This window comes from Salmo salar, chromosome ssa10, assembly GCF_905237065.1.
Source record: "Salmo salar chromosome ssa10, Ssal_v3.1, whole genome shotgun sequence".
NCBI lineage: Eukaryota > Metazoa > Chordata > Actinopteri > Salmoniformes > Salmonidae > Salmo > Salmo salar.
This window is the reverse complement of record NC_059451.1, coordinates 109,098,201-109,124,487: the sequence shown is the minus strand read 5'-3', so window position 1 is coordinate 109,124,487 and position 26,287 is coordinate 109,098,201. Positions and strand designations below refer to the sequence as shown.

Sequence of the window (26,287 nt, the reverse complement as noted above, 5' to 3'; positions counted from 1 at the left end):
CTAGAAAGGCCAGAACCTAGGAAGAAACCTAGAGAGGAACCAGGCTCTGAGGGAGAAATAACTGCTTTGATTCATTTCAGCACTACCTTACAGTAGCTGTGTGTAGTTATTTATTTGGCACAGCTTAAATAGAGGGCTTAGCAATAGTGCTGGATACCTTGAAGGTAAAGCAAACTAAACCTGTCTGGAACAACCCCATTTACATTTTAGTTTGCAGCTTTAGTGTCCGTTTAGAAGTCACTTGTATCCTCAACCTGCGGAGAGCTGCAAAGATGCTGCTCACTGTATGACTGTCTATTATGTAATGGGAAAGGAGAGCCAAGTGAGTTCTGGCCTTTTAGCTCATCTAATGAATACTATATTCCATGGAATCAGTGACACTGACCATAAGAGCCATTTAACAAATGTGTTTCCTATGAGAGTCACGGGATCATGGGTGACCTCTATCAGATGAATGCTTCTGATTCCCAAGACGATAATGAAATGGCTTCTGTGCTCACGCCATATGCACCTGCAAATCTCCCACTACGGTAGCTTCTGAAACAGAGCTTTGAGCCACACCAGGGGACGTGCTGTATGTAAGCGTGTGTATGCGTTTAACACGTAGCTACACACGGTCAGGTGACTGACTGTGTCCTAAATTCTTTCTAACCTTAGTGAAAGTTCTGACAGTTGATCGTAGTGACAACTGTGAATTCCTCACACGCTATCTGCATTTGAAAGAAGCTATAAGAAATGGATTGAAAAAATATTCTGATAATAACAAACTTGCATTTTCTGTTGAATTATGTACATTTCTTTATGAAAATGTTCACAAAATATATATTTTTTAATGATCAGTAAGGCATATGGCCTACACTAATTGTAATTAAGGTCAATCATGTCAGTATCTTGTTTCGTCAAAAGGCCATACGCTGCTTCTAATTCATTGGGTTTTTAGTGTTGGTCTTGTGTGTTTGACATGCTCACATGGACATGATATTGTCTGTCTCTGGATCAGTAGGCTACAGAGAACAATTCAACAACAACTAATGCAGAGTGAAACTAACTTTCCCTGTGCTTAGGTCTTACTTCTGGTCCCCTGAGGTCAGTTTTGACTCCTCAGATATGAGAAATACATTTTCTCGCTGCTCTATTGGAGGTTGGTGCTGGAAAAGCAAGACGCTCATCCACTTTTAATATGGTAATGATTACCTGCTGCACCCCTGGGACTTTAAGCTGCTGCTTCGTGGCAAATGCAAGTGCATCAAAAGGTGTTTCTTAGGATGAACTGAGGTGAAAATCTCACATGCTCTCCCTTGCAGGAGCTTAGAAAGCTCTCAATATTTCAGTCCCTGGTAGCTGTGACGCTTACCAGAAGAGAAGGCTACATAGCCAAACTGAGCCCGACAGAATACAAAAAAACAAGACCTGTTGAAATCCATGCTCCATCCATTGTAGTTAATCATTATCACTGTCACACAAGCCATCAGGTTTGTTGTGGAAAGTGAGCATGGCAGGATCAGTGTTTGTTTGTTTGCCAAAGTGGATTCAGGGTGATGTAATGGTGTTTGCTGTGTTCCCTTTCTGTGTTGCTTTTCATGAGCTACAGTGCTAGACTAGAGCTCCCCCATCAACATCACATGACTGTCTTTCTTCTTCAAATCAAAGGCATGCAGCAGAAAGACCAAAGAGCCTCCTCAGTGCCCCTTACAGAGAGGATTCTTGGTCACTGCCTGCCTGCCTGCCTGCCTGCCTGCCTCACCACAATATGCCCAGATTGTCAACTGCATCATTTTCCACTCTCTGCGCATGTCCTTATGTGACCAATTTTCAAATTGTTGTGGCTCAGAATGTCACACTCTCGCTTTGTTTTTGCTAGACTGCCTGACCTACCACGAGCCAGAGAAATGGTCACATGACTGTCTTATCTAGTCACATGGGACCCAGTAATGCCTGCACAGATGAGCTGCTAACCTTCTGCATCAGTGACATCACAACCAAGTTTTATTTATCACATTGTGAAAGCAGCATTCACGTGCAATGTGCTAGTTACCTTGTTTAGTCCTCCAATGATATGCATTAACACCACATCATGTTAGTTTGTGGTTTAAATCTTCCCCAGTAGGCTTATTATTATTATTTTTTGTGTTATGATAATTCAGTTGTACTAATGCATTTATAAAAATCTTCAAAAATATTTTGGGTACTACCAATGTATGTATCATTAAATGACCGTTAGGAAATATTGCAGACTGTGGCTTTAAGTGAAGTGCCAGAGTATGTCCATCATATTCTCCCAGGACCCAGGAGTGTGACCACTGCAATATAGGTCACACACAGAGCCTCCAACAACACAGGAAACAGAATATGGCACTTTGTTTGTTCTGCAGCTGAATCTTTTTTACAGCTGTCTTTACCAGCCTGTATGCAGCACTGTCACGTCATTGGCTTTTTTCAACCTTCTAAAAACGTTTAATACCCTCCTTAATCGTAAGCTGTGCAAAGCTCAGGCTCTGGATTGACTTTTCGTTTTGCATTTATATGAGTTAGCGTGCTGTAAATGGAAAGGGTTTACTGCGATAACGTAATACCGTGCTCCTATAAGTCTGTCTTCAGCTCTTCATTTCTGGTAATGTCTTACCTGGGAGACAGTGCCACTATCTTTCAATCACTGTAGCCTATGTGGTTTAATGCTTTTACATTTTATATTCTACTGATTAGTAATATTTCATGACTACTAATTACAGTACTATTTAATTACTGTAAATATAATTCCATTGGCTCTATAGATGGAACGACACCTCTTAGAAAGCAGTGTTGTTGCTATGCTGTGTCTACAGATGCATGCTGAGATGCAGTGTGACCTCACTTAGCAGGTGTCTGTGCAGTACCAGTCAGGGTAAATGGAAGCCATAATATTCTGTTGTGTTTGACAAACAAAACAGTGAAATATAGGCTGAACTTTCATATAACTCAGAGCTCAAATCTGCCAGCCATACTGTCACTGCCCTCTGTCCACACTTTATGATTCCATTTCCTTATCTGCCTTATCTTCAAGAGGACATAGCTGTGATAAAACATTGCCAAACATACTCCTTGGTGTTGCTTCGCCAAATGCAATACAATATGGTACATATTTTGTCATTTTTCATATTCATGTTTCCTATGTTTTGCTTGTGGAATAAATTGCTCTAATCAGCATTTAAGGTGAATATTTAATTGTTGCCTTTGGGCCCTGTAGTCTTCCTGAAAAACACTATAAAAGTGTTACTTACTCTGTACTGTAGATCCACTATTTAACCCAGCGAGACAGATGGACACTATGAATAGTTTCAGGAAGTGTGTATCTGTCCATCCTGTTGGAAAGATGTCACTCCATGGAAAGCACACCACATTGTCACAATGGGTTTAATTTCACTTGGACACATCCCCAGCGCCCCCTCCTCACCACCTGCGCCTAGGATGGTGATGCACCATGTTTCTCCATGTTTCCCTCTTTCCTGCCCCAACGGATCAGTGTTCTGAATGGGCAGAGCTTCTTCATGAACCCCAGGATGGCTGGAGCAGTCGTGTTGTCAAATGAACCCAATTGCTGTCCACTGCCATGGCTCATACCTCTCAGTGAACTCTCAGTGCTTCTGATGGAGGGCCCCATATGTTGCACCCTGTCAGAGCAGGTGGCTTTCTGTGGGGGATAGATACGGAAGAGGTCTTCAGTGTGTCCTGTCTTGAAGACACCAAATGCTGTCACACTCACACTTCTGATCTTATAGGGTCTTTTAGAATGAATATCTACTGGTAGGGTTAGCAATAAAGAACGTGCAAGCTCATTGTCATATATATTCATGGAGTTCTTTTGATTATTGGTTTATCAGAGCTTTTTATAGGATGAATTGCTGCTAGTTCTTGGTAGATCCATTGTTTGAGATGAACAGTTCAGTGGGTAGAGTTAATGGGAGACAGAGGGATTGCATCCTGGGAAATTTAGGCACAGGCCTGGTTCGGAAATCCTTATTTTTAATTAAACAATCCTCTGATGAATAAGTTGAGAATGTGGGGGAAGTTCAGAATGGAAGTACGGTACAAATGCGCTCTGGAGATTTGCCAGTATTTCACCGGCTGCCTTCCAAAAGACAATAAACCCTGCTAGCTGCCCAATCCTCATCGTTCACTTGTACTGAGGAAAGGTGCCTTTGAAAACACCACCACTGTATCAGCACAGAATCCCAAGCGATAGCTTTCTCTCGTAGGTTGAGATATGTTTTTAAATCACAGCAGCTGCTTATGTGTGCCCCAGATATGTACTTAACATCTAAATCAATTCCCTATGCTTATCCTGAACAAAACATTAGTGACCTACTTAAGATTATGTTCCCACTGTCACAGTTTCATAATGATACTCCTGGATGACTAAGAAGTGTTTGTGTCCTCACATGTTCTGCTCCTTGGTGTGAAGTCTGTGTCTCCCTCCCTCATGTTGTTGACAGGAGGGCACGGCCAGGCTTCGTTTTGAATAACAATATTTCATATTTTCAAGATGTAGTTATAGATTAGGCCGATGTTGATGAGAAACATGGGAGACAGTCAAGACGTCATCATCAGGCCTCTGGGATTGATGAGTCAAATAGAGAATAAATGCGTTCCTCCCTTGTTACATCCAATCTCTCTCTTTGTTTTCCAGATGAAGGGCACTATAACGGGTCATCAGGACATGCAGCTCTGCCTCAGGACCCAGCTGTGCCCTCTAACCTCTCTGCCAGGGATACGCCAGTGGAGGATTGGCCCCTGGGCCCTCTAGCCGTGCCCACAGACCCATCAGGGGCGACAGCAGAGAACACCAGAGAGCAGCCAGGGTTCTCCTCTGTACTGACCCTGCTGGCTAGCTCAGACCAAGAGCCACAGGCCCCAGTGCAACCATCAGTACTAGCTAATGCCTCCTCAGCCTCCTCCTCAGCCATCAACAATGACAATCAAACAGCAGGAACAACAGACCCTTTTTCGTTAGCCCCTGTAGCCAACAGCACCTCAAACACCAGCTCAGGTAGGACCCATGTTCAAACAGTCATCCACACCATCTAATAGAAGAATACAAATATCATACGTACAGCCTCATGACTGTGGTTAAAGTCTACAGACTAGAGATTTTGTTTCCTTGTCCATCATCATCATCATGCTCTGCACATTCATTCCCTCAAAATCCACCATTTAATTTTATTTTGGTCCAGCTCAGTTCCACATCATCCTGCCCCATCCCCTCCATCGTCTACCTCCGATGCCTGCTGCCTCTCCCGGTCTGACATCATCCTCACAGTATGAGACATCATCAAAATGGGACATTATTCACCTGATATGAATGACCTGATGTGGCATCATTTAAACCCTGTTTGTTGTCTCATTGCAGAGGAGGCGGTCAGCAGTTTGCCTGCGAACCCAGATTTACCAACAGTCCCAGTGTCCTCTCTGGCCACCCTGGGGGAGAGCGACTCCACCCTCCCAGACAATGTGACTAGTCCTTTCTCCACTCACACATGGAACACCACCATACCTGCAAGGGCTGACACCAACACCACTATCCCATCCACCACAGCAGCACACACAAACCCAACACCAGACACTGTGGCCAATGACAGTCTACAGCTCACTGTGACGACCACCACGACAGTCACGCCCCTGACCGTGACCACCACATCTGTGACACCCCAGACCACGACAGCTTTGACCAGAGAGGCGGTTACGACCATACCCGGGACCACTACAACCACACAGGAAGTGACCACCTTCCAAGAAACTACATTGATGACAACCACAACTGACCCACCCACCACGACGACCACAACCACAAGTGCTCCCACTACCACAAACGCTCCCACTACAAGTACAACTACCACTGCACCGACCACCACTTTGACTGTCCCCACCACCACCACAGAAACCACCCCTGGACCAACCACAACTGAACCTCCTCCCATCAGTGCTGAAGAGGAACGTCAACCATGTAACATCACTGAGAAGACCTGGGTCAAAACCGGTATGGGCTCTCAGTTTACAGCTCAGTTTGAACAACCTTTCACTAACATACACTGTTGTTTCTTTGAGTTGTTACAGTATCTTTACAACCATAATAAAAGTCCTCTGGTTCCTTCCAAAGGATGTCCCATCATTCACATCCAGAAGACTGACACACCTCATGTATGTGTTTCCCTCCACAGTGTTATCTATGCAGTTGAGGAGGAACAGGCTTGATATCATCGTGAGGCAGAATCTGTCTAAAGGACTCACCCATGCTCTACAGAGGGTCTTCAATGACACCAATGTTTATGTCCAGGTCTGTATTGTACTGTACTCTGTGTTAGGATGCTGTTACTGCTGTACTGTAACTGGAGAACAACATATACACTACCGTTCAAAAGTTTGGGCTCACTTAGAAATGTCCTTGTTTTTGAAAGAAAATCAAATTTTTTTGTCCATTAAAATAACATCAAATTTATCAGAAATACAGTGTAGACATTATTATTGTTGTAAATTACTATTGTACCTGGAAACGGCTGATTTTGTTTTATGGAATATCTACATAGGCGTACAGAAGACCATTATCAGCAACAATCAGTCCTGTGTTCCAATGGCACGTTGTGTTAGCTAATCCAAGTTTATCATTTTAAAAGACTAATTGATCATTAGAAAACCCTTTTGCAATTATGTTAGCACAGCTGAAAACTGTTGTTCTGATTAAAGATGCAAGAAAACTGGCCTTCTTTAGACTATTTGAGTATCTGGAGCATCGTCGTTTCTGGGTTCGATTACAGACTCAAAATGGCCAGAAACAAAGAACTTTCTTCTGAAACTCGTCAGTCTAGCCTTGTTCTGAGAAATTAAGGCTATTCCAATGCGAGAAATTGCCAAGAAACTGAAGATATTGTACAACGCTGTGTACTACTCCCTTCACAGAACAGCGCAAACTGGCTCTAACCAGAATAGAAAGAGGAGTGAGAGGCCCCGGTGCAAAACTGAGCAAGAGGACAAGTACATTAGAGTGTCTAGTTTGAGATATAGATGCCTCACAAGTCCTCAACTGGCAGCTTCATCAAATAGTACCCGCAAAACACCAGTCTGAACGTCAACAGTAAAGAGGCGACTCCGGGATTCTGGCCTTCTAGGCAGAGTTCCTCTGTCCAGTGTCTGTTTTCTTTTTCCCATCTTAATCTTTTCTTTTTATTGGCCATTCTGAGATATGGCTTTTTCTTTCTTTGCAACTCTGCCTAGAAGGCCAGCATCCCGGAGTCACCTCTTCATTGTTGACGTTGAGACTAGTGTTTTGCGGGTACTATTTGATGAAGCTGCAAGTTGAGGACTTGTGAGGAGTCATCCATCTTTGCACTGTTGGAAAAGCATTTGGTATTATTATTATTATTATTTTTTTTTTGCATATCCCACTCCCCCTGAGAGGTCACGGCCAGGGATCAGCCATTATTGAAGGCGACCCTGGAGCAATTAGGGTGAGGTGCCTTGCTCAAGGGCACATCAACAGAATTTTTTTCACCTAGTTGGCTCGGGGATTCGAAACCAGCGACCTTTTGGTTACTGGCCCAACGCTCTTAACTGCTAGGTCACCTAGCTGTTACGAATTTTGAGATGGCCACTTCTAAAGGAACTATAGTGAGTGTGTTGACTTATTCTTCCTCTCCTCTTAGCCCTATTATTCATATAGTCCAATCTCTCACAGAGGAGACTGAAGTGATTAATGGTAAAAGGATTTCAATAAGATAATAAATGGTCTCTTGAATTGTGGATAGGCTTTGCATTATAGAGGCTGTTAAGAGTATGTGAAGAGAAAGACTCTTATGGACCCTACCAGCTGAATGACTAAAACTCATGTCCATTATTCAGCTCTCGTTCTCTCTGCTGTTTCTCTCTGTCTGTTTCTCTCTGTCTGTTTCTCTCTGTCTGTTTCTCTCTGTCTGTTTCTCTCTGTCTGTTTCTCTCTGTCTGTTCTATCTCTCTCTGTCTGTTTCTCTCTGTCTGTTTCTCTCTGTCTGTTTCTCTCTGTCTGTTTCTCTCTGTCTGTTTCTCTCTCTCTGTTTCTCTCTGTCTGTTTCTCTCTCTCTGTTTCTCTCTCTCTGTTTCTCTCTCTCTGTTTCTCTCTGTCTGTTTCTCTCTGTCTGTTTCTCTCTGTCTGTTTCTCTCTCTGTTTCTTTCTGTCTGTTTCTCTCTGTCTGTCTCTCTCTGTCTGTTTCTCTCTGTCTGTTTCTCTCTGTCTGTTTCTCGCTGTCTGTTTCTCTCTCTCTGTTTCTCTCTGTCTGTTTCTCTCTGTCTGTTTCTCTCTGTCTGTTTCTCTCTGTCTGTTTCTCGCTGTCTGTTTCTCTCTGTCTGTTTCTCTCTGTCTGTTTCTCTCTGTCTGTTTCTCTCTGTCTGTTTCTCTCTGTCTGTTTCTCGCTGTCTGTTTCTCTCTCTCTGTTTCTCGCTGTCTGTTTCTCTCTGTCTGTTTCTCGCTGTCTGTTTCTCTCTGTCTGTTTCTCTCTGTCTGTTTCTCTCTGTCTGTTTCTCTCTGTCTGTTTCTCTCTGTCTGTTTCTCTCTGTCTGTTATCTGTTTCTCTCTGTCTGTTTTCTGTTTTTCTATGTTTCTCTCTGTGTTTTATTCTATGTTTCTCTCTGTGTTTTATTCTCTGTTTCTCTCTGTGTTTTATTCTATGTTTCTCTCTGTGTTTCTCCCTGTGTTTTATTCTCTGTTTCTCTCTGTGTGTTTCTCTCTGTTTCTCTCTGACTCTCAGTCCTCTGTCTCATCTCTCCCTGACTTGGTCTCTCTCTCTCTCTCTCTCTCTCTCTCTCTCTCTCTCTCTCCCTCCCTCTCTCTCTCTCTCTGTCTAACTGATGGCTGACTCAAGTTTAAGTCCATTGATTTCCTGCCTGTGCTGTCTGTCTATCTGTCAGTCTGTCTGGGGTGTGATTCAGTGGCTGCTACTCTATCCAAGGCCTCCTCTCCTCTCCCCATCAGAACCCATGTATTATTAGTGAGCCTGGAAGTGATCAGCATGAGACATCACAAACACCAGCTGCATAGTTAGTGTGTCTGTGGATAGCTAGCTAACACATACTGGTAGAGACTGATGAGGAGTGGGTGGTACTACAAAGGACCAGAGACACTAGCCTTGACCATTGCCATTGTATTGTCTGTTAGCGATAGCGATCAAGATATTAACAACATGTTTTCACTTCTCAGATTGAACGGGATCTCTGCAGCCCTCATAATGTCACCCTTGGGTACTATGTAGCCAGTGGGAAAACGGTCTACATAGCATCTGTGGTGGTGGAGACAGTGAAGGCTTATGGTTTTGACAAAGTGCTAGCAGACATCCGGCAGCACAGTCCTCTGGTGATGGCTGTTCTGCTCCCTGTGGCCCCCTGGGCCCCTAGCCTCAGTGTCCATCTGCAGCTCAAAACAGGTATGGCGCATCAGGAACAACACAGTAACACCGCTGGATGATGTGACCGTGATTGTAGACAATGTTGTACTGTGCTGTTGTGTAATGTAACTGAATGTACTGTGCTGGTATATTGATTGTTGCTCTGCTGTTTTTAGTTCTCAGGTTCGTAGGTCCAGCGGACAGCATCAACTCCTGCAGTTTTGTTCAGATGATGGAACAACGGCTGGAGAATGCGTATGAGGAAGCTCAGGACAAAGTGCTGGAATCTTACAGCGGGCTTTCTGTTGAGGTACATTTATGACTTGGGGTCATATTCAATCATGCACAATTAGCATAGTTGTTTAGAGCCTTGTATTTACTTCAACATGTCTGGTTTCGTCTGTGTTTGTTCAGATCCAGAGCACCTCCCAAGCAATTGGCTCTCCTGCCGTATCTCTGGTCTATGTGGTCAAGAACCAGGACGTGATCCTGAATGGAACCGTCTCCAGCAGTCTCCTGAATCAGCTGACCGCAGAGCTGGTGGGCTACTTCCTCTTCTTCCCGCCCCTCGTCATTGCTGAGCGTAAGTGCCCCACTGCATCATGGGAAGGGTTTGAGTGGCATGTTTTGCCTGGCTTTTTCTCCTTATTTATTTATTTTCTGATACATGAATATTGATGTCATATTCCCCATAAGTATTGTCCTTCAGCGATATTGTCCTTCAACAATAGCCAGGGTTGAGGATATTTCCACAAATTCAATTATAAATCAATTCCCTCTACCTGTAAATTCCATTTAATTAAACTCAAATTCCAGGTCAGTATTTTAATTCAGAGATAATTCAATTAGTCTCAATTCTAATGCTAGTTAAATTCAAAGATTTCAATTCCAAGTTCAATATTATCTCCAACAATTCCTCAAATTCCAATCTAATTGAATTCCCTCAGGCTTTTCTGGCAGTCCATGTCGCTGTTCAGACTATCTAGCTATACTGGAAATATAGAAATACAAATTGAAATTATTTAAAACTAATCCTGCGGTCCATTTTTAAACCAAGTGCATTAATTCCATTAACTGGGAAATGTACAAATATTGAATTCCAATTCAATTCCAAATATTTATATATGTTTATAAATGTTAATTTTAATTCAAACAGTCAAAACAGTCTTATTCAATTTCAATTCCATAACTTGTAGATTGTTGAAATTTGAATTAAATTCAACGTAAATTATCCACTTCATGAGTGTGTGTTCTGAACATGAAAATGTATGCGGTCTTGATTTCATTATACCTGCAGAGTACTGATAATCAGATGTTGAACTAATTTACAAAGGAGAAGTTATGGCTGCTTGCATTTACTGTCATCCAGTATCTTGTTGTTGTGCAGAGAGGAGACTGACTAGTTTACTTCATGCTCAACTTCAATCATTTGCATCACCTTCTGGGTGTTTTACTTCACATAATGGGTAATTTTAGCATGAAGGGAAGATCAGATAACATTCTATTTATATTTACACACTACCTCAGGATTTCACCTCATGCTGTCAAAATGAATCCTTTACCATTTGAATATTCAAGGCTCGTACATGATTACAGAGTGTCAAAAAGAGCGTTATGAGGGATAAGGTGCCACTACAAAGTCAGAGGCAACATCCCTGCTGGCCTCCAGCCAGCTGCATAATAAGACAGAAAATGTGGAATTTATCAGGCATGCAGCCTGGCACCCTCTATCTCTCTCTCTCTGTCTCTCTGTATGTGTGTTTGTTCACTCTGTTTCCATCTCTCTCCCCCCTCTTCCTCCACAGCACTGGAGTACCATAACCTCAACACATCCACTGCCACCAAGCACTACTGGGTGATCACAGGTAATTAAACGTGTCATTGATTTTCACTAACTGCTAGTTAGTTAATGCTTTGCTCTAATGCTGTGTGTTGTGTACAGTTTTTTCCCCCAACATATTTGAGCTCCTCTTTCCCCTCTGAATGCTATTGCTGCATTATTTAGAGCTTCCGGACATCTGCTTCTGAAAGATCACATCGGATCAGAGCTCATTGTGAAGGAGGCATTCTTTTGTGAGAGATCTCTAAATTAGCTTTAGCCTCCCCCTGTACCTTTCTGCTACTGTCATGATGAGACCACAGTGTGCCAAGGTCAGCCTGACAATATAATGGGACTTACAGGTTTTAAATTGAGGGATGAATAACCAAACCTCTTTGTCCTCCACTGTCCCTATCCCACCTCTTCATCTCCTCTCTTATCCTCTTACCTCTCTCTCTCTCTGTCTCTCTCTCTCTGTCTCTCTCTCTCTCTCTCTCTCGTCTCTCTCTCTCTCTCTCTCTCTGTCTCTCTCTCTCTCTCTCTGTCTCTCTCTCTGTCTCTCTCTCTCTCTGTCTCTCTCTCTCTCTGTCTGTCTGTCTCTCTCTGTCTCTCTCTCTCCCTCTCTCTCTGTGTACTCTGCAGTAATTCAGGATGTTGACAGCTCATCTCTGGAGAGGAATTATCAGAGCTTTGCTAGTTTAATGGAGCAGCGGCTGGCTGAGCTGTTTTTGGTGGCTGGGCGTCAGGGGAGCCAGGGGAGCCGCTTTAGAAGGGCTACCACTGTCGGGGACTACACTGTCCAGGTGAGGCGGGCACGCACACACACGGGTTGCATGCTCACTCACTGATAAACAACCTCTGTTTTATGTTGACTTGCCAGAGTTTCACAATTTTTTGAAGACCCACAGAATTTCTATTCTCTCGTTTATGTTTTGCCACAGATGAATTGTTTTATGTAAAGTCACAGATGATCAGGTTTTATGAGGGGGAGAGAGCTCATGTAACGGATGTTGATCTCTTCCATTTAACACCCCCCCGCTTTATGGCAAGCTTTAATCACAGCCCTTGATTAAACCGTTATGATGTATTATGGACATCAAACATTTGATCTATAATAAAATAAGATTATTTCCACTGATTCATATTAATCCCATGTGTGGTCCCGGAGTGCTGTTATTTTCGAGTGTTTGCCCCTTCAGATAACATCAGTCTTATTATTGTAATAGCTCTTTTATGCAATATGACAGCACTGAATCCACCAATTTGTGTTGTGCTTGTTTAGATGGTTGGTATTCGTCGACTCCCTGGGCCAAAGAATCCTGCCGAAATGACCTACTATGCCCAACTGAACGGTGCCCCCATAACTGGCACCACTGCAGCCAAGACTCTCAGTACCTTGGATTCCCAAACCATGGCTCTAACCCTGGGCTACTTTATCCAGCTCCAAGCCGATCGTAGGTTATCTCCACATCTTTACCAAACAGCCGTAACATTATTATCTTAGATGAAGTGTATAGAACTGCACACAGATGGATATACACAAGTAATTGCAGTATATTTTTGTTTTGCTCAAACTGAAGCACATATACAGTCATTGTACGAAACATTAAGAACACCTGCTCTTTCCATGATATAGACTGACCAGGTGAATCCAGGTGAAAGCTATGATCCCTTTTTGATGTCACTTGTTAAATCCACTTCAATCAGTGTAGTTGAAATGGAGGAGACAGGTTAAAGAAGGATTTTAAAGCCTTGAGACAATTGCGACATGGATGGTATATAGTATGTGTGCCATTCAGAGGGTGAATGGGCAAGACAAAATATTTAAGTGCCTTTGAACAGGGTATGGTATTAGGTGACAGTTACGCCGGTTTGTGTCAAGAACTGCAACGCTGCTGGGTTCTTCAGTTTCCCGTTTGTATTAATAATGGTCCACCACCGAAAGGACATCCAGCCAACTTGACACAACTGTGGGAAACATTGGAGTCAACATGTCACCCCGCTCCTCCGCTCTCTCCACTGGCTTCCAGTTGAAGCTCGCATCCGCTACAAGACCATGGTGATTGCCTACGGAGCTGTGAAGGGAACGGCACCTCCATACCTTCAGGCTCTGATCAGGCCCTACACCCAAACAAGGGCACTGCGTTCATCCACCTCTGGCCTGCTGGCCCCCCTACCTCTGAGGAAGCACAGTTCCCGCTCAGCCCAGTCAAAACTGTTCGCTGCTCTGGCACCCCAATGGTGGAACAAGCTCCCTCACGACGCCAGGACAGCGGAGTCAATCACCACCTTCCGGAGACACCTGAAACCCCACCTCTTTAAGGAATACCTAGGATAGGATAAAGTAATCCTTCTAACCCCCCCCCCCCCTTAAAAGATTTAGATGCACTATTGTAAAGTGGTTGTTCCACTGGATATCATAAGGTGAATGCACCAATTTGTAAGTCGCTCTGGATAAGAGCGTCTGCTAAATGACTTAAATGTAAATGTAAATGTAAACATGGGCCAGCTTCACTGTGGAAAGCTTTTGACACCTTGTAGAGTCCATGCACCGATGAATTGAGACTGTTCAGAGGGCAAAGGGGCGTGTTCTTAATGTTTGGTATACTCAGTGTATCTGTCTCATAGACTGTTGAATAGCTAAGTGCCTCAATAATTACGTAATGATTGCAAACAATAACACATATTGATAGATGGTGGTGTATCTATTTCATCGCCATGATTTCCAACAGCTGTGGTAAAGGTCCCACCTGCCAATCTGTGGATCATGGCCGTGCTGACGCCTGTTGCCCTGGTGATGGTTGTTGTTGTCATGGTCACCACCATCCTGTGCAAGAGGAACAGGGTCATCTTCAAGACGGGCGCTTTCAGGAGCTTCAAAACACGCTCTAAGGTGAACTTTCCCGTTTGTATTAATAATGGTCCACCACAGAAAGGACATCCAGCCAACTTAACATCTTAATGTGCAATTCAGAGAAATGTCACATCTGGGCAAGTCTTGGCACTTTATCTTGTGTTCGCTCAATTACTTATAGCCAATGGTGAAGGATGCTCAATGAGCATTATGGGGGCGAAATGAGAATCCAGATGGTTAATGTGCTGGAATCGAATCCTCAGCTAAATGTCACTTTAATTGTCTTCTTGTTTAGACATCCTATCGGAGGGAGGGCAGTTATCACCACCAGGTATTGACTGAGTGTTATTGTCAATAAATGCATGTGGCTGTGCTTGGGAGAGGACATCCCTCCTTTGTTGACAGTGCCTAGGGGAAATCACTGGAAGGGATGGAGGGGTCTCACCAGGGCTCACCGTCTATGATCAATGGGACATTCTATACATCCCTGTTCCTTTCAAATGCATAGTAATGATTCTTATCCACCAGGCTTCTTCTCATCCAGTCTCATCTCATACCAGCTAGTGGCTTCATGGTGGAATCCAAGCCATCAGTAGTGTTGTTACTGGATTAAATATGGTGCCATTTTGATTCATAGAGATAATGTGGAGGAGCATAAACAAGATCCCCTACCCTAAACATTTCAGATTCATCATGGACCCCGTCGTTTCACAACATGCACTCATGCAGCAGCAGAGAAAGTTGGCTGATTTCAGTGTTATTTCTGTACGTCATTCCATCATCACTCCCCCCAGAGAGACAGATGTACTAAGGCATATTTTTGGATGGGAAACGAGGAGCACTAGCTCCAGCTTATGTTGTAGGACAAGGTCAGAGATACACATGATTAGTACAAATAGGATAGTAGGATAGGACTTCTCTCCCAGAAACAAGGCCTGTTTCTGTTAGCATAGTGTCTGCTTACTGTATTTACATTTCAGAGTGCAGTGCTTCAAGGTTTGTAAAACTGTTGGTAAACATTAAATGTCACTGGGTTGTTTTGAATGTGACATAAATGATTTAAAGCGTTGCTAAATTGGGAGATTCACGCATGGCGCTGCAAGGCCAATTGTTCGGTCTTTCCCTTTCTGACCAGAGATGTGGCACGCATGCGCAACTACTGAGATAAATATTCTTAGAATGATTTGGTTTATGAATAGCTTGTGGCGATATGCTAAAGGACGTGGTAAATGCGTTGAGTTGAAATCTTTGGCTCCACTACTCCACTGCACATATTTGCAGTTTGTTGCGGTGTAATGTGTTGGTGTCCAAACGTTCTGGGAATCAAGACACAATACCAAGCAGAGCATAACCCACTAGGGAGATAGTGGGCTTCATGAACCTCTAGTCCACAGCACACAATTATCCATCAAAGTGGGACAACAATGTCAAGCTGCAAATCAGGGGCATGGCTTCAGTCTGCATGTGTGCTTTTGCAGGAAATATGTGAATCTATTTCATTGCTCTCCAAATTCACTATGTGGTATTGTCCATCATGTGTCTTCATTTTGAAAGTTTGTGCAATGAAAAGAAAATCATATCAATCATAATTTAGTTGTTCAGAGAGGTTCTACCATTAGTTTTTTTACACGTGGGTTTTATCAAACCTGTCCCTCTCTGTCCCGTGACTCCATCAGTACACTGAATGAGCCCAAGTCAAAACACAGAATCCGTCTTTGGGCGATTCCACGCCAGTAGGAGCAGAAAATATTTTTGGTAACCCAGATTGTTCTGGCAATTCTCACATAGAAACTTCATTCGGAGGAAGGATTTTTGACATGCTTTTAACATTTGTATCACCATTTCTTTATTTTTTTATCATGATGAAAGTGGACCTATACATACCTCCTGTTAAACCCTATGATCTGTAAACCATGCATGATACAGGCAACATCTTGATGTCATTATACTCCTTATGTTCTAAAACATGGAGTACGTCTTGATTCTGAAATATAAACATTTCACATTAATTTATTCCACATGAAACATATTGATATTAATATCTCAAAATGACCCCTATTAATTTAGCTCATTTTAAGACAGATTGTTTGGAACAATATACTCTACAAGTACATCACATTTCCAGAGTGGGCTCTCTGCTAATTCGGAAGGTATAATCTATTTTATGAACGCCACCAATACAGTGAATGGGAAAATGGAGTCAACGGGAACTCCCTCTGCTTGTGACTTGCAGAATGTGCAATCCTAAAGGAGTGCTATGATTGACCTATAATGTCAATTTCTATGTATAAAATCATTAAAAGGACCAGAGAGTCACTCTGGAAATTTGACCTGTTTGAAGAGTATATTGTTACAAACAAAATGTCAAAAATAATCTAAATCAAGAAGGGTAGTTTTGTGATATGGATATTTGTAATATTGAATAAATGAAGAATCTAGACATACTCCATATTTTAGAGCACACTATAAGGAGTATAATAATATAAATGGCACTAAGATGTTGTCTGTATCATGTACCGTTCACAGATCATAGGGTCTTACAGAAGGCACCACCCTAGGACAGTAGGTTTGAAAAGGGCCTAAAATGGCCACTTTATCATGATTTTCTTTATCATTTTTTCCAATGAAGTTTCTATGTGAGAATTGCCAGAACAATCTGAGATACCAAAAATATTTTCCGCTCCTTCTGGTGTGGAATCGCCCCTTTGTCAAATCCATCACAGAGTAGCCTTGTGCAGAGTCTTGGACCAACTCCATGTCTTTATCAGACTAGGCAGTTGAAAGGTGACCATTTAGAAAGTCAATGGAATCAAGTGGACAGAGAGACCTGCCTCTTGCCAGTGAAAAATATCTGTGATGAGCTCAGCCTTTAAGGTTAATCTGTTGAAACATCTCCCTCAAATGTGAATTTCCAATATGATGAAGCCATAGTGTCTCTCTCTATACATTACTTCTGCCAGACTCACTGTTGTGAAATATCACTAACCTCAGGATGAAGTGAAGATGACCGCCTGGTTCAGTGTATCGATTTCTCTCCCATTTAGCTGTGTGCTGCAACCATGTGTGATAATACACTTGATGGCACTGAGACTTTAATTATTAAAGCTGTGTGCAGTTATATTTTCCCTTTTTATCCCCACATGCACTCAAGTAGAAATACATTGAATATAATGTATTTATGTATTTCGTTTTCCAAAAATAATGTCTGCACTGTGATGCTCCTTTTTGCTGTTTTACAAACCTGAAAGGCTTCATGAAATTAGAGTAATTTGGTTATACAAAGAAACTGCCTAGACCTTTCAGACATTAACAAAAATATAAATCATGACCCAATTACATTTTCCATGTCTTTCCTCCAATACATCTCAACTTCAAAGGTGCCATTTAGACGTTTCGTTTAACATTTAGTAGAATCCCATTCTGTGTTTACCGAGCCGACCTTGTCTGTAAATGAAATGTCATTCTCCTAAAGCACTCCTTTACTTTACCATATATCATCGTAAACCCTTTCCTAACCTTCTCTACCCCAGCCTGTGCAGGGATTTGACTATGCCAAGAAGCATATGGGCCATCAGCAAGGTGAGGAGACCATCTCTGTTACCAAGGAGACGCTGGTCCTGGGCCTCCCGGTGAGAGATGCCCCGTTGTCATTGGACAGGAAGGTGCACCAGGATGGGACCGCTTCTAAAAGACCCCCTTCTGCTGACATCATCCACAAAGGGTAAGAAGAACGCCGAATGAAATTGAAACCGAATTATAGGATCTCTATGAAGATTGATCCCTGTTTACTATAGATTACCAGAACACATTTGGATTTGTTTTTGCCAATACTTTAAGTCAAGGAAAATTCACAATAAGTAATACAGTCTTGGACAGATTGCATAGAATCTGCTTAAGTCTGCTCATGTTGACTGGCTTACAGTTTGCCTGGGTGTTGCCAATTGCCGGATTCGTAGCCGTCTATCACTCAGTTAAGGCAATAGAAAGCTAAAATGTTGTTACAAAACATGAGTCATGAATGTGTTATTGCCGTGCCACAAAACGGATAGAGCCTGCTGTCTTTCCTCTAGTCTAGAAGACAAAGCCAAGCTTTTGCTGCTGTTTTGAGCCATCTTTCCTTTGAATTTCCCACGCATTAAAATTCTAATTTTAACATAGAGACATTTACAGACCACCAAAGCCTTGATTTTTTTTTTGTATTGACCCTGCCCAAGACATCAGTCATTGTCTTAAAGCTGTCAAATGTAGTAGATCTCTCCTATCTTTGGCTGATTTAGACCCACTTGGGTTTTTTAATATTTACTGCTGCCAAGCTGGAGGTGTGACACGAGTCTGCTACGATGATCATTGGGTCTTGAAGGCACTGCAGTGTAGACCTGGGTTCAAATAGTATTGGAAATATCTCCAATGCTTTGAGTATTTGCACCAGCCTGCCTGGAGTACCAGATTTTTTTTTTTGGGGGGGGGGGTTGCAGTTTTTGAACTATTCTATTGGTCCTTTAACCCAGGCAAGCTCAATCAAACACCAATAAAGTATGATTTTAAATATTATGTGAACCCAGGTCTGCTGCAGCGGCTGCTATTCCAGTCACCCTTTGGATGGACCGCAGGGCTCATTCAGACTGGGATTAGCAAGGCTTCAAAAGGCTACAAAACACACAGCTGTGCAGTGTGATGATTAAAGCATAAAACGCCTTTGAAAAGGCGCTGAGAATAATAATTGGTAAAACAAGCAGGCGGTAAACACACATAGTGGTGTAAAGTGAAGAGGCTGAACACTGGGCATGGAGAGAGACATAGTGGTGTAAAGTGAAGAGGCTGAACACTGGGCATTAAGAGAGATAGTGGTGTAAAGTGAAGAGGCTGAACACTGGGCATGGAGAGAGACATAGTGGTGTAAAGTGAAGAGGCTGAACACTGGGCATGGAGAGAGACATAGTGGTGTAAAGTGAAGAGGCTGAACACTGGGCATGGAGAGAGACATAGTGGTGTAAAGTGAAGAGGCTGAACACTGGGCATGGAGAGAGATAGTGGTGTAAAGTGAAGAGGCTGAACACTGGGCATGGAGAGAGACAAGTGGTGTAAAGTGAAGAGGCTGAACACTGGGCATGGAGAGGGACATAGTGGTGTAAAGTGAAGAGGCTGAACACTGGACATGGAGAGAGACATAGTGGTGTAAAGTGAAGAGGCTGAACACTGGGCATGGAGAGGGACATAGTGGTGTAAAGTGAAGAGGCTGAACACTGGGCATTAAGAGAGATAGTGGTGTAAAGTGAATAGAGGCTGAACAGAGGGCACGGAGAGAGACATAGTGGTGTAAAGTGAAGAGGCTGAACAGAGGGCACGGAGAGAGACATAGTGGTGTAAAGTGAATAGAGGCTGAACAGAGGGCATGGAGAGAGACATAGTGGTGTAAAGTGAATAGTGGCTGAACAGAGGGCATGGAGAGAGACATAGTGGTGTAAAGTGAATAGTGGCTGAACAGAGGGCATGGAGAGAGACATAGTGGTGTAAAGTGAAGAGGCTGAACAGAGGGCATGGAGAGAGACATAGTGGTGTAAAGTGAAGAGGCTGAACAGAGGGCATGGAGAGAGACATAGTGGTGTAAAGTGAATAGAGGCTGAACAGAGGGCATGGAGAGAGACATAGTGGTGTAAAGTGAATAGTGGCTGAACAGAGGGCATGGAGAGAGACATAGTGGTGTAAAGTGAATAGAGGCTGAACAGAGGGCATGGAGAGAGACATAGTGGTGTAAAGTGAAGAGGCTGAACACTGGGCATGGAGAGAGACATAGTGGTGTAAAGTGAATAGAGGCTGAACAGAGGGCATGGAGTGAGTGAGCTACACAGCCTGGAGAGATCCTTCCAGGGCCATGTTTGATTCAGTGTTCCTCTGGGCTCAGGTTGACAGGAATACACACATCCTCAATCTGTTCTCTCTCTGTCCCCCTCCCTCTCCTCCCTCTCTCTGTCTGACCATGTATCACAGGAGTAGAACTGTACCTCATTATAGAAACCTCATGATTGCGAATGCTGATTCCATTTAGTATTTCTGAATGCATTACACCCTTAGAATAATCTAATCTTGGTTAAGCCAGAACTAAAATCACGTCTTTGGTCAGATGCTCGATTATGTTTAAGTAGTCTGTCCATAAGGGATTAAGAATAATCTGATACAAACATTCTGAAGAGCAATGTTGATATGAGCTGACATAATGGGTGTGTGTTCCTGGCTGTCTTACCTGACATACATCAGGCTCCTGTTTTAGTCACTGGTGTCAGTCTGTTGGTTATCCCTGAAAAGATACCAGGGGAGATAGTTTGACATTAAGATAGTATCTCCCGCTGTTCCAGCCTGTGGCCTTGTTGTGAAGCACATAGCTTTAGATTGAACACAGCCTTTAGAGGTGTCTTAGTCACCAGGGTTGGACAGTGATATGTAATCCGATTGCAAAAAACAAATTATAATGAAATGCGTTACCGTGAAAAAATATTGCAATCAGATTACAGATACTTTTGAAAAACTAGATGATTGTTTGCGAAAAAGGACATGACAACTTTTCTGTTTTCTCAATGACATTCAATTCATCATTGAAAAAAGGTGCCAGTTTAATTTTGTTCCACCTGATCGAGTCTGAGACCACTATGATGATGCACCAAATGCGTTTAAAGGAAGAAAAAAATGTGTCTTCTAATGCTGTAATCTAAAAGTAACATTACTGAGTTTGGGTAATCCAAAAGTTGTTACTGATTACACATTTTGGGCAGGTAACTATGGTAACTGTAACGGATTATGTTTAAAAAAAAAAAAAAAAAACCTACCAATCCTGTCTGTCACATACTGCAGTCAGATTTCACAGGTTAGAACTGGCCAGGGGGCTGTGTGATAGCAGCATTACCCTTGGATAATACTGTATGCACAAAGCTTACCACTGCCTGCCTCTGTTGCTATGGTTACCCGCGGCAGGTTGCCAAGCGAGGACGGCTCGGTTACAAGCAACGAATCCGGGAAACTCAACACGGGCAAGAGCTCGATGGTACGGAGGCCTGTGGCACAGAACAACGCCAAGGAGGATCTACTACACAAGAGGAACGGTGAGAGAGAGGGGAGAGGCCATACTCCGGCTACTGTACTGCTGCTTGTCCCAACTGCTTGCTGCCCACCACAATATTGTGTCCTCACATTGGCTTGATACGCTATACAGCCATTAGAGAGAACTAATGAATTGTAAATGAAAAATAAGCACTTACTATATATGCAGGGATGCATGCAGTGCATCCCCACACACACACACACAGTGCATCCCACACACACACACACACACACACACACACACACACACACACACACACACATAAGCATCTTTCTATTTCCCTCCTATCTAACTGCAGTAGCTGTAACACTCAGGCAGTGTGAGTGGGGATGTGAGGAAGGGTCTGATGAATGATAAAAGGATGATGCAGTGGCAGCCACTGAAAGTCCTCATTGTTCTTGAACTTCAGATATTTACTTTACTGGATGCATCAAATCAAAGGTGACAGTCTGGTAGAATTGCATTTGTACACAATGTTTCCATTGTTTGGAAGTTGTCTATGATGATTGATATGCCTTAATAGTGCAAGGTTAGATTACACACTGCATTACAGTAAGTGTCTCAATTTCAGAAATGATGTTGAGACAATGTCCAGACAATATTGTTACTGTGGCATCTAGAAAGCTTTCATTTTCAACCATCTAGCAATGGTTACCCAACATTTATTGGTGCGACGTATTATAACGTCGTACAACTGCAAATTCCTCGGGGGAAGTAGAAAATGATTAGACGTACATTTAGAATGCCATTTACTTTCCCTTGGGTATAAGGCATTTCCTATATTTTCTAGTTTTCATACATTAATACTTTTCCCATGTTGTGAAGTATATACAGAGCGATCTGAGCACTGAAGCAGTTAACCTAGAACAACATCTGCTCTGTGTGATTGGTGCTGATGAGAGACGAATACACCATTAACCCCACTGTAGCCAACCGCCATATGACGTCAATCAGTGAAGTGCTCACAGCAGTATCAGTCATAGCTGGGCTAGCTAGTGCTGTGCTAATTAGCAATGTCCTCTCATCCCAGCAGATCCCTATGAGGACCACACTGGCTCACTGCGACTCATCACCATCAAGCCAATGGCGGCCCAGCCCACATACTCCTACCCATCCTCCTCCAGTCACAGCCAGGACTCAGTCGTCCTCAATGGGGAGGTGAGACACCACCCCCAGCCTGCTGGTTACATTGTGTCTGCCAGATGAAGATTCTAAAGATGAATGTTCTAGATGTGTACTGTAAAAGCAGTGTAGAAGTAGAACTATATTGCTGCAGACATCAAAGGGTTTGGGCCAATGGGAAGTAGGAATGGATTTGGAACCGATTGTTTGTTTATAGAGAAAAGGGACCTCAGTAGATACCTCACCACGTTTACTTCAAATACCAAGTAATGTCAAACTAGAATCAATACTAATGTAATACAAATGACTTCGTCTACAGGCAAACGTGGGGCTCAAGCAGAAGTCCGACATCGAACACTACAGGAACAAACAACGGCAGAAAGCCAACAGAAAAGGCTACTGTGATTTCCCTGTTACAGACAATGCCATCCACCCATTCAACCCCAGAGAGAGGCACAGCAGGCATGAGAATGCCAAGGAGCCAATGACTGCTGAGGAGAAGAGGGCATCCTATGCAGGATGCCACATCAGGAGGTGGGGGAGCAGACAGAGAAATGCCTCTTTTTGCATCCACATTATGTAATATGCCAAAAGACATACATTACGCTATACAGGAAGCATTGCTTTCATGTTTGAGTGGGTGTTCAGTGGGTGTACAGTGGATGTTCAGCGTAAACAGACCCACTGGTTTAAAAGTGACTTTTCAGAATGCCTACATGTACCGGTGACTGCAGCACCGGTACATCGTTAATGTGACAAAATCTCTTGCAGGGGGATGCCAAGCATCAAGTTTGTTTGCAATCATGTAACAATTTATGTAATGAACACTAGTCACTTTAATAATGTTTATGTACTGTTTCACCCACTTTATATGTACACTGTATATACTGTATTCTAGTCATGGCTCATCCTATATACAGTTATATACAGTCGGAAGTTTACATACACCTTAGCCAAATACATTTAAACTCAGTTTTTCACAATTATTGACATTTCATTCTAGTAAAGATTCCCTGTTTTAGGTCAGTTAGGATCACCACTTTATTTTAAGAATGTGAAATGTCAGAATAATAGTAGAGAGAGTGATTTATTTCAGCTTTTATTTCTTTCATCATATTCCCAGTGAGTCAGAAGTTTACATACACGCAATTAGCATTTGGCAGCATTGCCTTTAAATTGTTTAACTTGGGTCAAACGTTTCGGTTAGTCTTCCACAAGCTTCCCACAATAAGGGGTGAATTTTGACCCATTCCTCCTGACAGAGCAAATGTAACTGAGTCAGGTTTGTAGGCCTCCTTGCTCGCATATGCTTTTTCAGTTCTGCCCACAAATGTTCAAAAGGATTGAGGTCAGGGCTTTGTGATGGCCCCTCCTATACCTTGACTTTGTTCTCCTTAAACCATTTTGCCATAACTTTGGAAGTATGCTTGGGGTCATTGTCCATTTGGAAGACCCATTTGCGACCAAGCTTTAACTTCCTGACTGATGTCTTGAGATGTTGCTTCAATATATCCACATAATTTTCCTCCCTCATGATGCCATCTATTTTGTGAAGTGCACCAGTCCCTCCTGCAGCAAAGCACCCCCACAACATGATGCTGCCACCCCTGTGCTTCACGGTTGGGATGGTGATCTTCGGCTTGCAAGCCTCCCCCTTTTTCCTCCGAACATAACAATGTTCATTATGGCCAAACAGTTCTATTTTTGTTTCATCAGACCAGAGGACATTTCTCCAAAAAGTACGATCTTTGTCCCCATGTGCCGTTGCAAACCGTAGTCTGGCTTTTTTATGGCAGTTTTGGAGCAGTGGCTTCTTCCTTGCTGAGCAGCCTTTCAGGTTATGTCGATATGGGACTCGTTTTACTGTGGATATAGATACTTTTTTACTGTTCCTTCAGCATCTTCACAATATCCTTTGCTGTTGTTCTGGGATTGATTTGCACTTTTCGCACCATAGTACGTTCATCTCTTGGAGACAGAATGCGTCTCCTTCCTGAGCGGTATGACGGCTGTGTGGTCCCATGGTGTTTATACTTGCGTACTATTGTTTGTACAGATGAACGTGGTACCTTCAGGCATTCAGAAATTGCTCCCGAGGATGAACCAGACTTGTGGAGGTCTACAAATTTTCTTTTTAGGTCTTGGCTGATTTCTTTTGATTTTCCCATGATGTCAAACAAAGAGGCACTGAGTTTGAAGGTAGGCCTTGAAATACATCCACAGGTACACCTCCAATTGACTCAAATGATGTCAATTAGCCTATCAGAGGCTTCTAAAGCCATTACATCATTTTATGGAATTTTCCAAGCTGTTTAAAGGCACAGTCAACTTAGTGTATGTAAACTTCGGACCCACTGGATTTGTGATACAGTGAATTATAAGTGAAATAATCTGTCTGTAAACAATTGTTGGAAAAATTACTTGTGTCATGCACAAAGTAGATATCCTAACTGACTTGCCAAAACTATAGTTTGTTAACAAGAAATTTGTGGAGTGGTTGAAAAACGAGTTTTAATGACTCCAACCTAAGTGTATGTAAACTTCCAACTTCCAACTGTAACTTATTTTAGTATTTTTCTGGATGATGTGTATTGTATTGGTGGATATTGCTGTACTGTTGGAAACATCTGAAAATCTGTGTATGTGACCAACCAACTTTGATTTGATTTGAAATACACATTCGAAATATCTGAAATATTCCTATGATGGTGCAAACCTGTGCTGCAGAGCAGGGCCATTTTTACTGGTGCGGATGATGAGGATTATGATGGCCATTGTCATGACGATGGCGACTATGATATCCCTATTTCAGGCATCCCCCATCCAGAGAGCCAGCCTACTGGAGCCGTCAGTCCCTGGCCGCCAGCAGCCCTGGCCCCGTGGAGACGGAGATGGACCTGCTGGTCCTCAGAGAGAGGTCTAGAAGAGGGATCCGCAACAGCGGCTATGACGTGAGGCCCTACTGAGTATCACTGCTGAACAGTGTCCATTTTAAGACATCCATGAGATGTAAAACAGGGATGGTCAATTCCAGTCCTTACGGGCCGGAGTGGTGACACACTTTTCCCCCATCCCTAGCAAACAAGGCAGATTAAACTCATTGCATTCTAAGCTAAAGATCACGATGAATTGATTATTGGAGTCAGTTGTGTTAGTAGCTGGGGCTTGGGAAAAAGTGTGACACCGATCATGCCGCCAAGGACTAGAGTTACGCATCCCTGTCCTGAAGTGTACACCATACTACTGGAGTCAATGCATGGGAAAAAGGTGTTGAGCATAGATAAGTTCTGATACTGGGGTGCAATAACCTAAAGAAAACCCTAGAACAAAGCCTGTCCCAAAATGCCTATCTCTCCCAATCCTTATTCTAAGCTCTATGGCTCAAATGAAGAGGATTACCTTCATCCAAACTTTAAAACCTCCATCTAGCACAGCGATGGAGCTCGTTATTAGAGCTATCATTTTATGCTGCCTGCACAGGCACTACATTGCTGAATGTTAGTGACCGTTAATATGATTATAGCCTGTTCAGTGATTCAGATGCGAAATTCGATACCAGTTAATATACTGAACAAAAATGTATACGCAACATGCAACAATTTCAAAGATTTTACTGAGTTACAGTAATATAAATCAAATGTATTTATAAAGCCCTTCTTACATCAGCTGATATCTCAAAGTGCTGTACAGAAACCCAGCCTAAAACCCCAAACAGCAAGCAATGCAGGTGTAGAAGCAATATAAGGCCATCAGTCAATTGAAATTAATGAATTAAGCCCTAATCTATGGCTTTTACATGATTGGGCAGGGGTGCCCCCCAGTGGGTGGGGTGGCCCACCACCACTGGGGACACTGGGGAGCCAGGCCCAGCCAATCAGAATGAGTTTTTCCCCACAAAAGGGCTTTATTACAGATATAAATATTCCTCAGCATTTCTTGCAGTCAGCATGCCAATTGCACACTCCCTTAACACTTGAGACATCTGTGGCATTGTGTTGTATGACAAAACTGCACATTTT

The 26,287-nt window shown here is 42.9% G+C and overlaps 1 protein-coding gene across 4 annotated transcripts in view; it reads left to right on the top strand.

Annotated features, from left to right (window-relative positions):
• Positions 1–26,287, top strand: part of kiaa1549la (KIAA1549-like a) — a 43,895-nt gene that overhangs the window by 4,902 nt on the left and 12,706 nt on the right. For 2 of the 4 annotated variants that reach the window (XM_014125486.2, XM_014125484.2), the window contains exons 2-17: positions 4,664–5,023; positions 5,384–6,010; positions 6,192–6,307; positions 9,197–9,419; positions 9,557–9,690; positions 9,795–9,963; positions 11,186–11,245; positions 11,842–12,002; positions 12,482–12,653; positions 13,932–14,092; positions 14,349–14,384; positions 17,584–17,774; positions 21,020–21,147; positions 22,177–22,304; positions 22,588–22,802; positions 25,081–25,219. In XM_014125486.2, the coding sequence (XP_013980961.1) occupies positions 4,664–5,023; positions 5,384–6,010; positions 6,192–6,307; positions 9,197–9,419; positions 9,557–9,690; positions 9,795–9,963; positions 11,186–11,245; positions 11,842–12,002; positions 12,482–12,653; positions 13,932–14,092; positions 14,349–14,384; positions 17,584–17,774; positions 21,020–21,147; positions 22,177–22,304; positions 22,588–22,802; positions 25,081–25,219 (3,020 nt within the window). The remainder of the gene's footprint in view (positions 1–4,663; positions 5,024–5,383; positions 6,011–6,191; positions 6,308–9,196; positions 9,420–9,556; positions 9,691–9,794; positions 9,964–11,185; positions 11,246–11,841; positions 12,003–12,481; positions 12,654–13,931; positions 14,093–14,348; positions 14,385–17,583; positions 17,775–21,019; positions 21,148–22,176; positions 22,305–22,587; positions 22,803–25,080; positions 25,220–26,287) is intronic. The other 2 variants (XM_014125485.2, XM_014125487.2) reach the window with 2 other exon arrangements.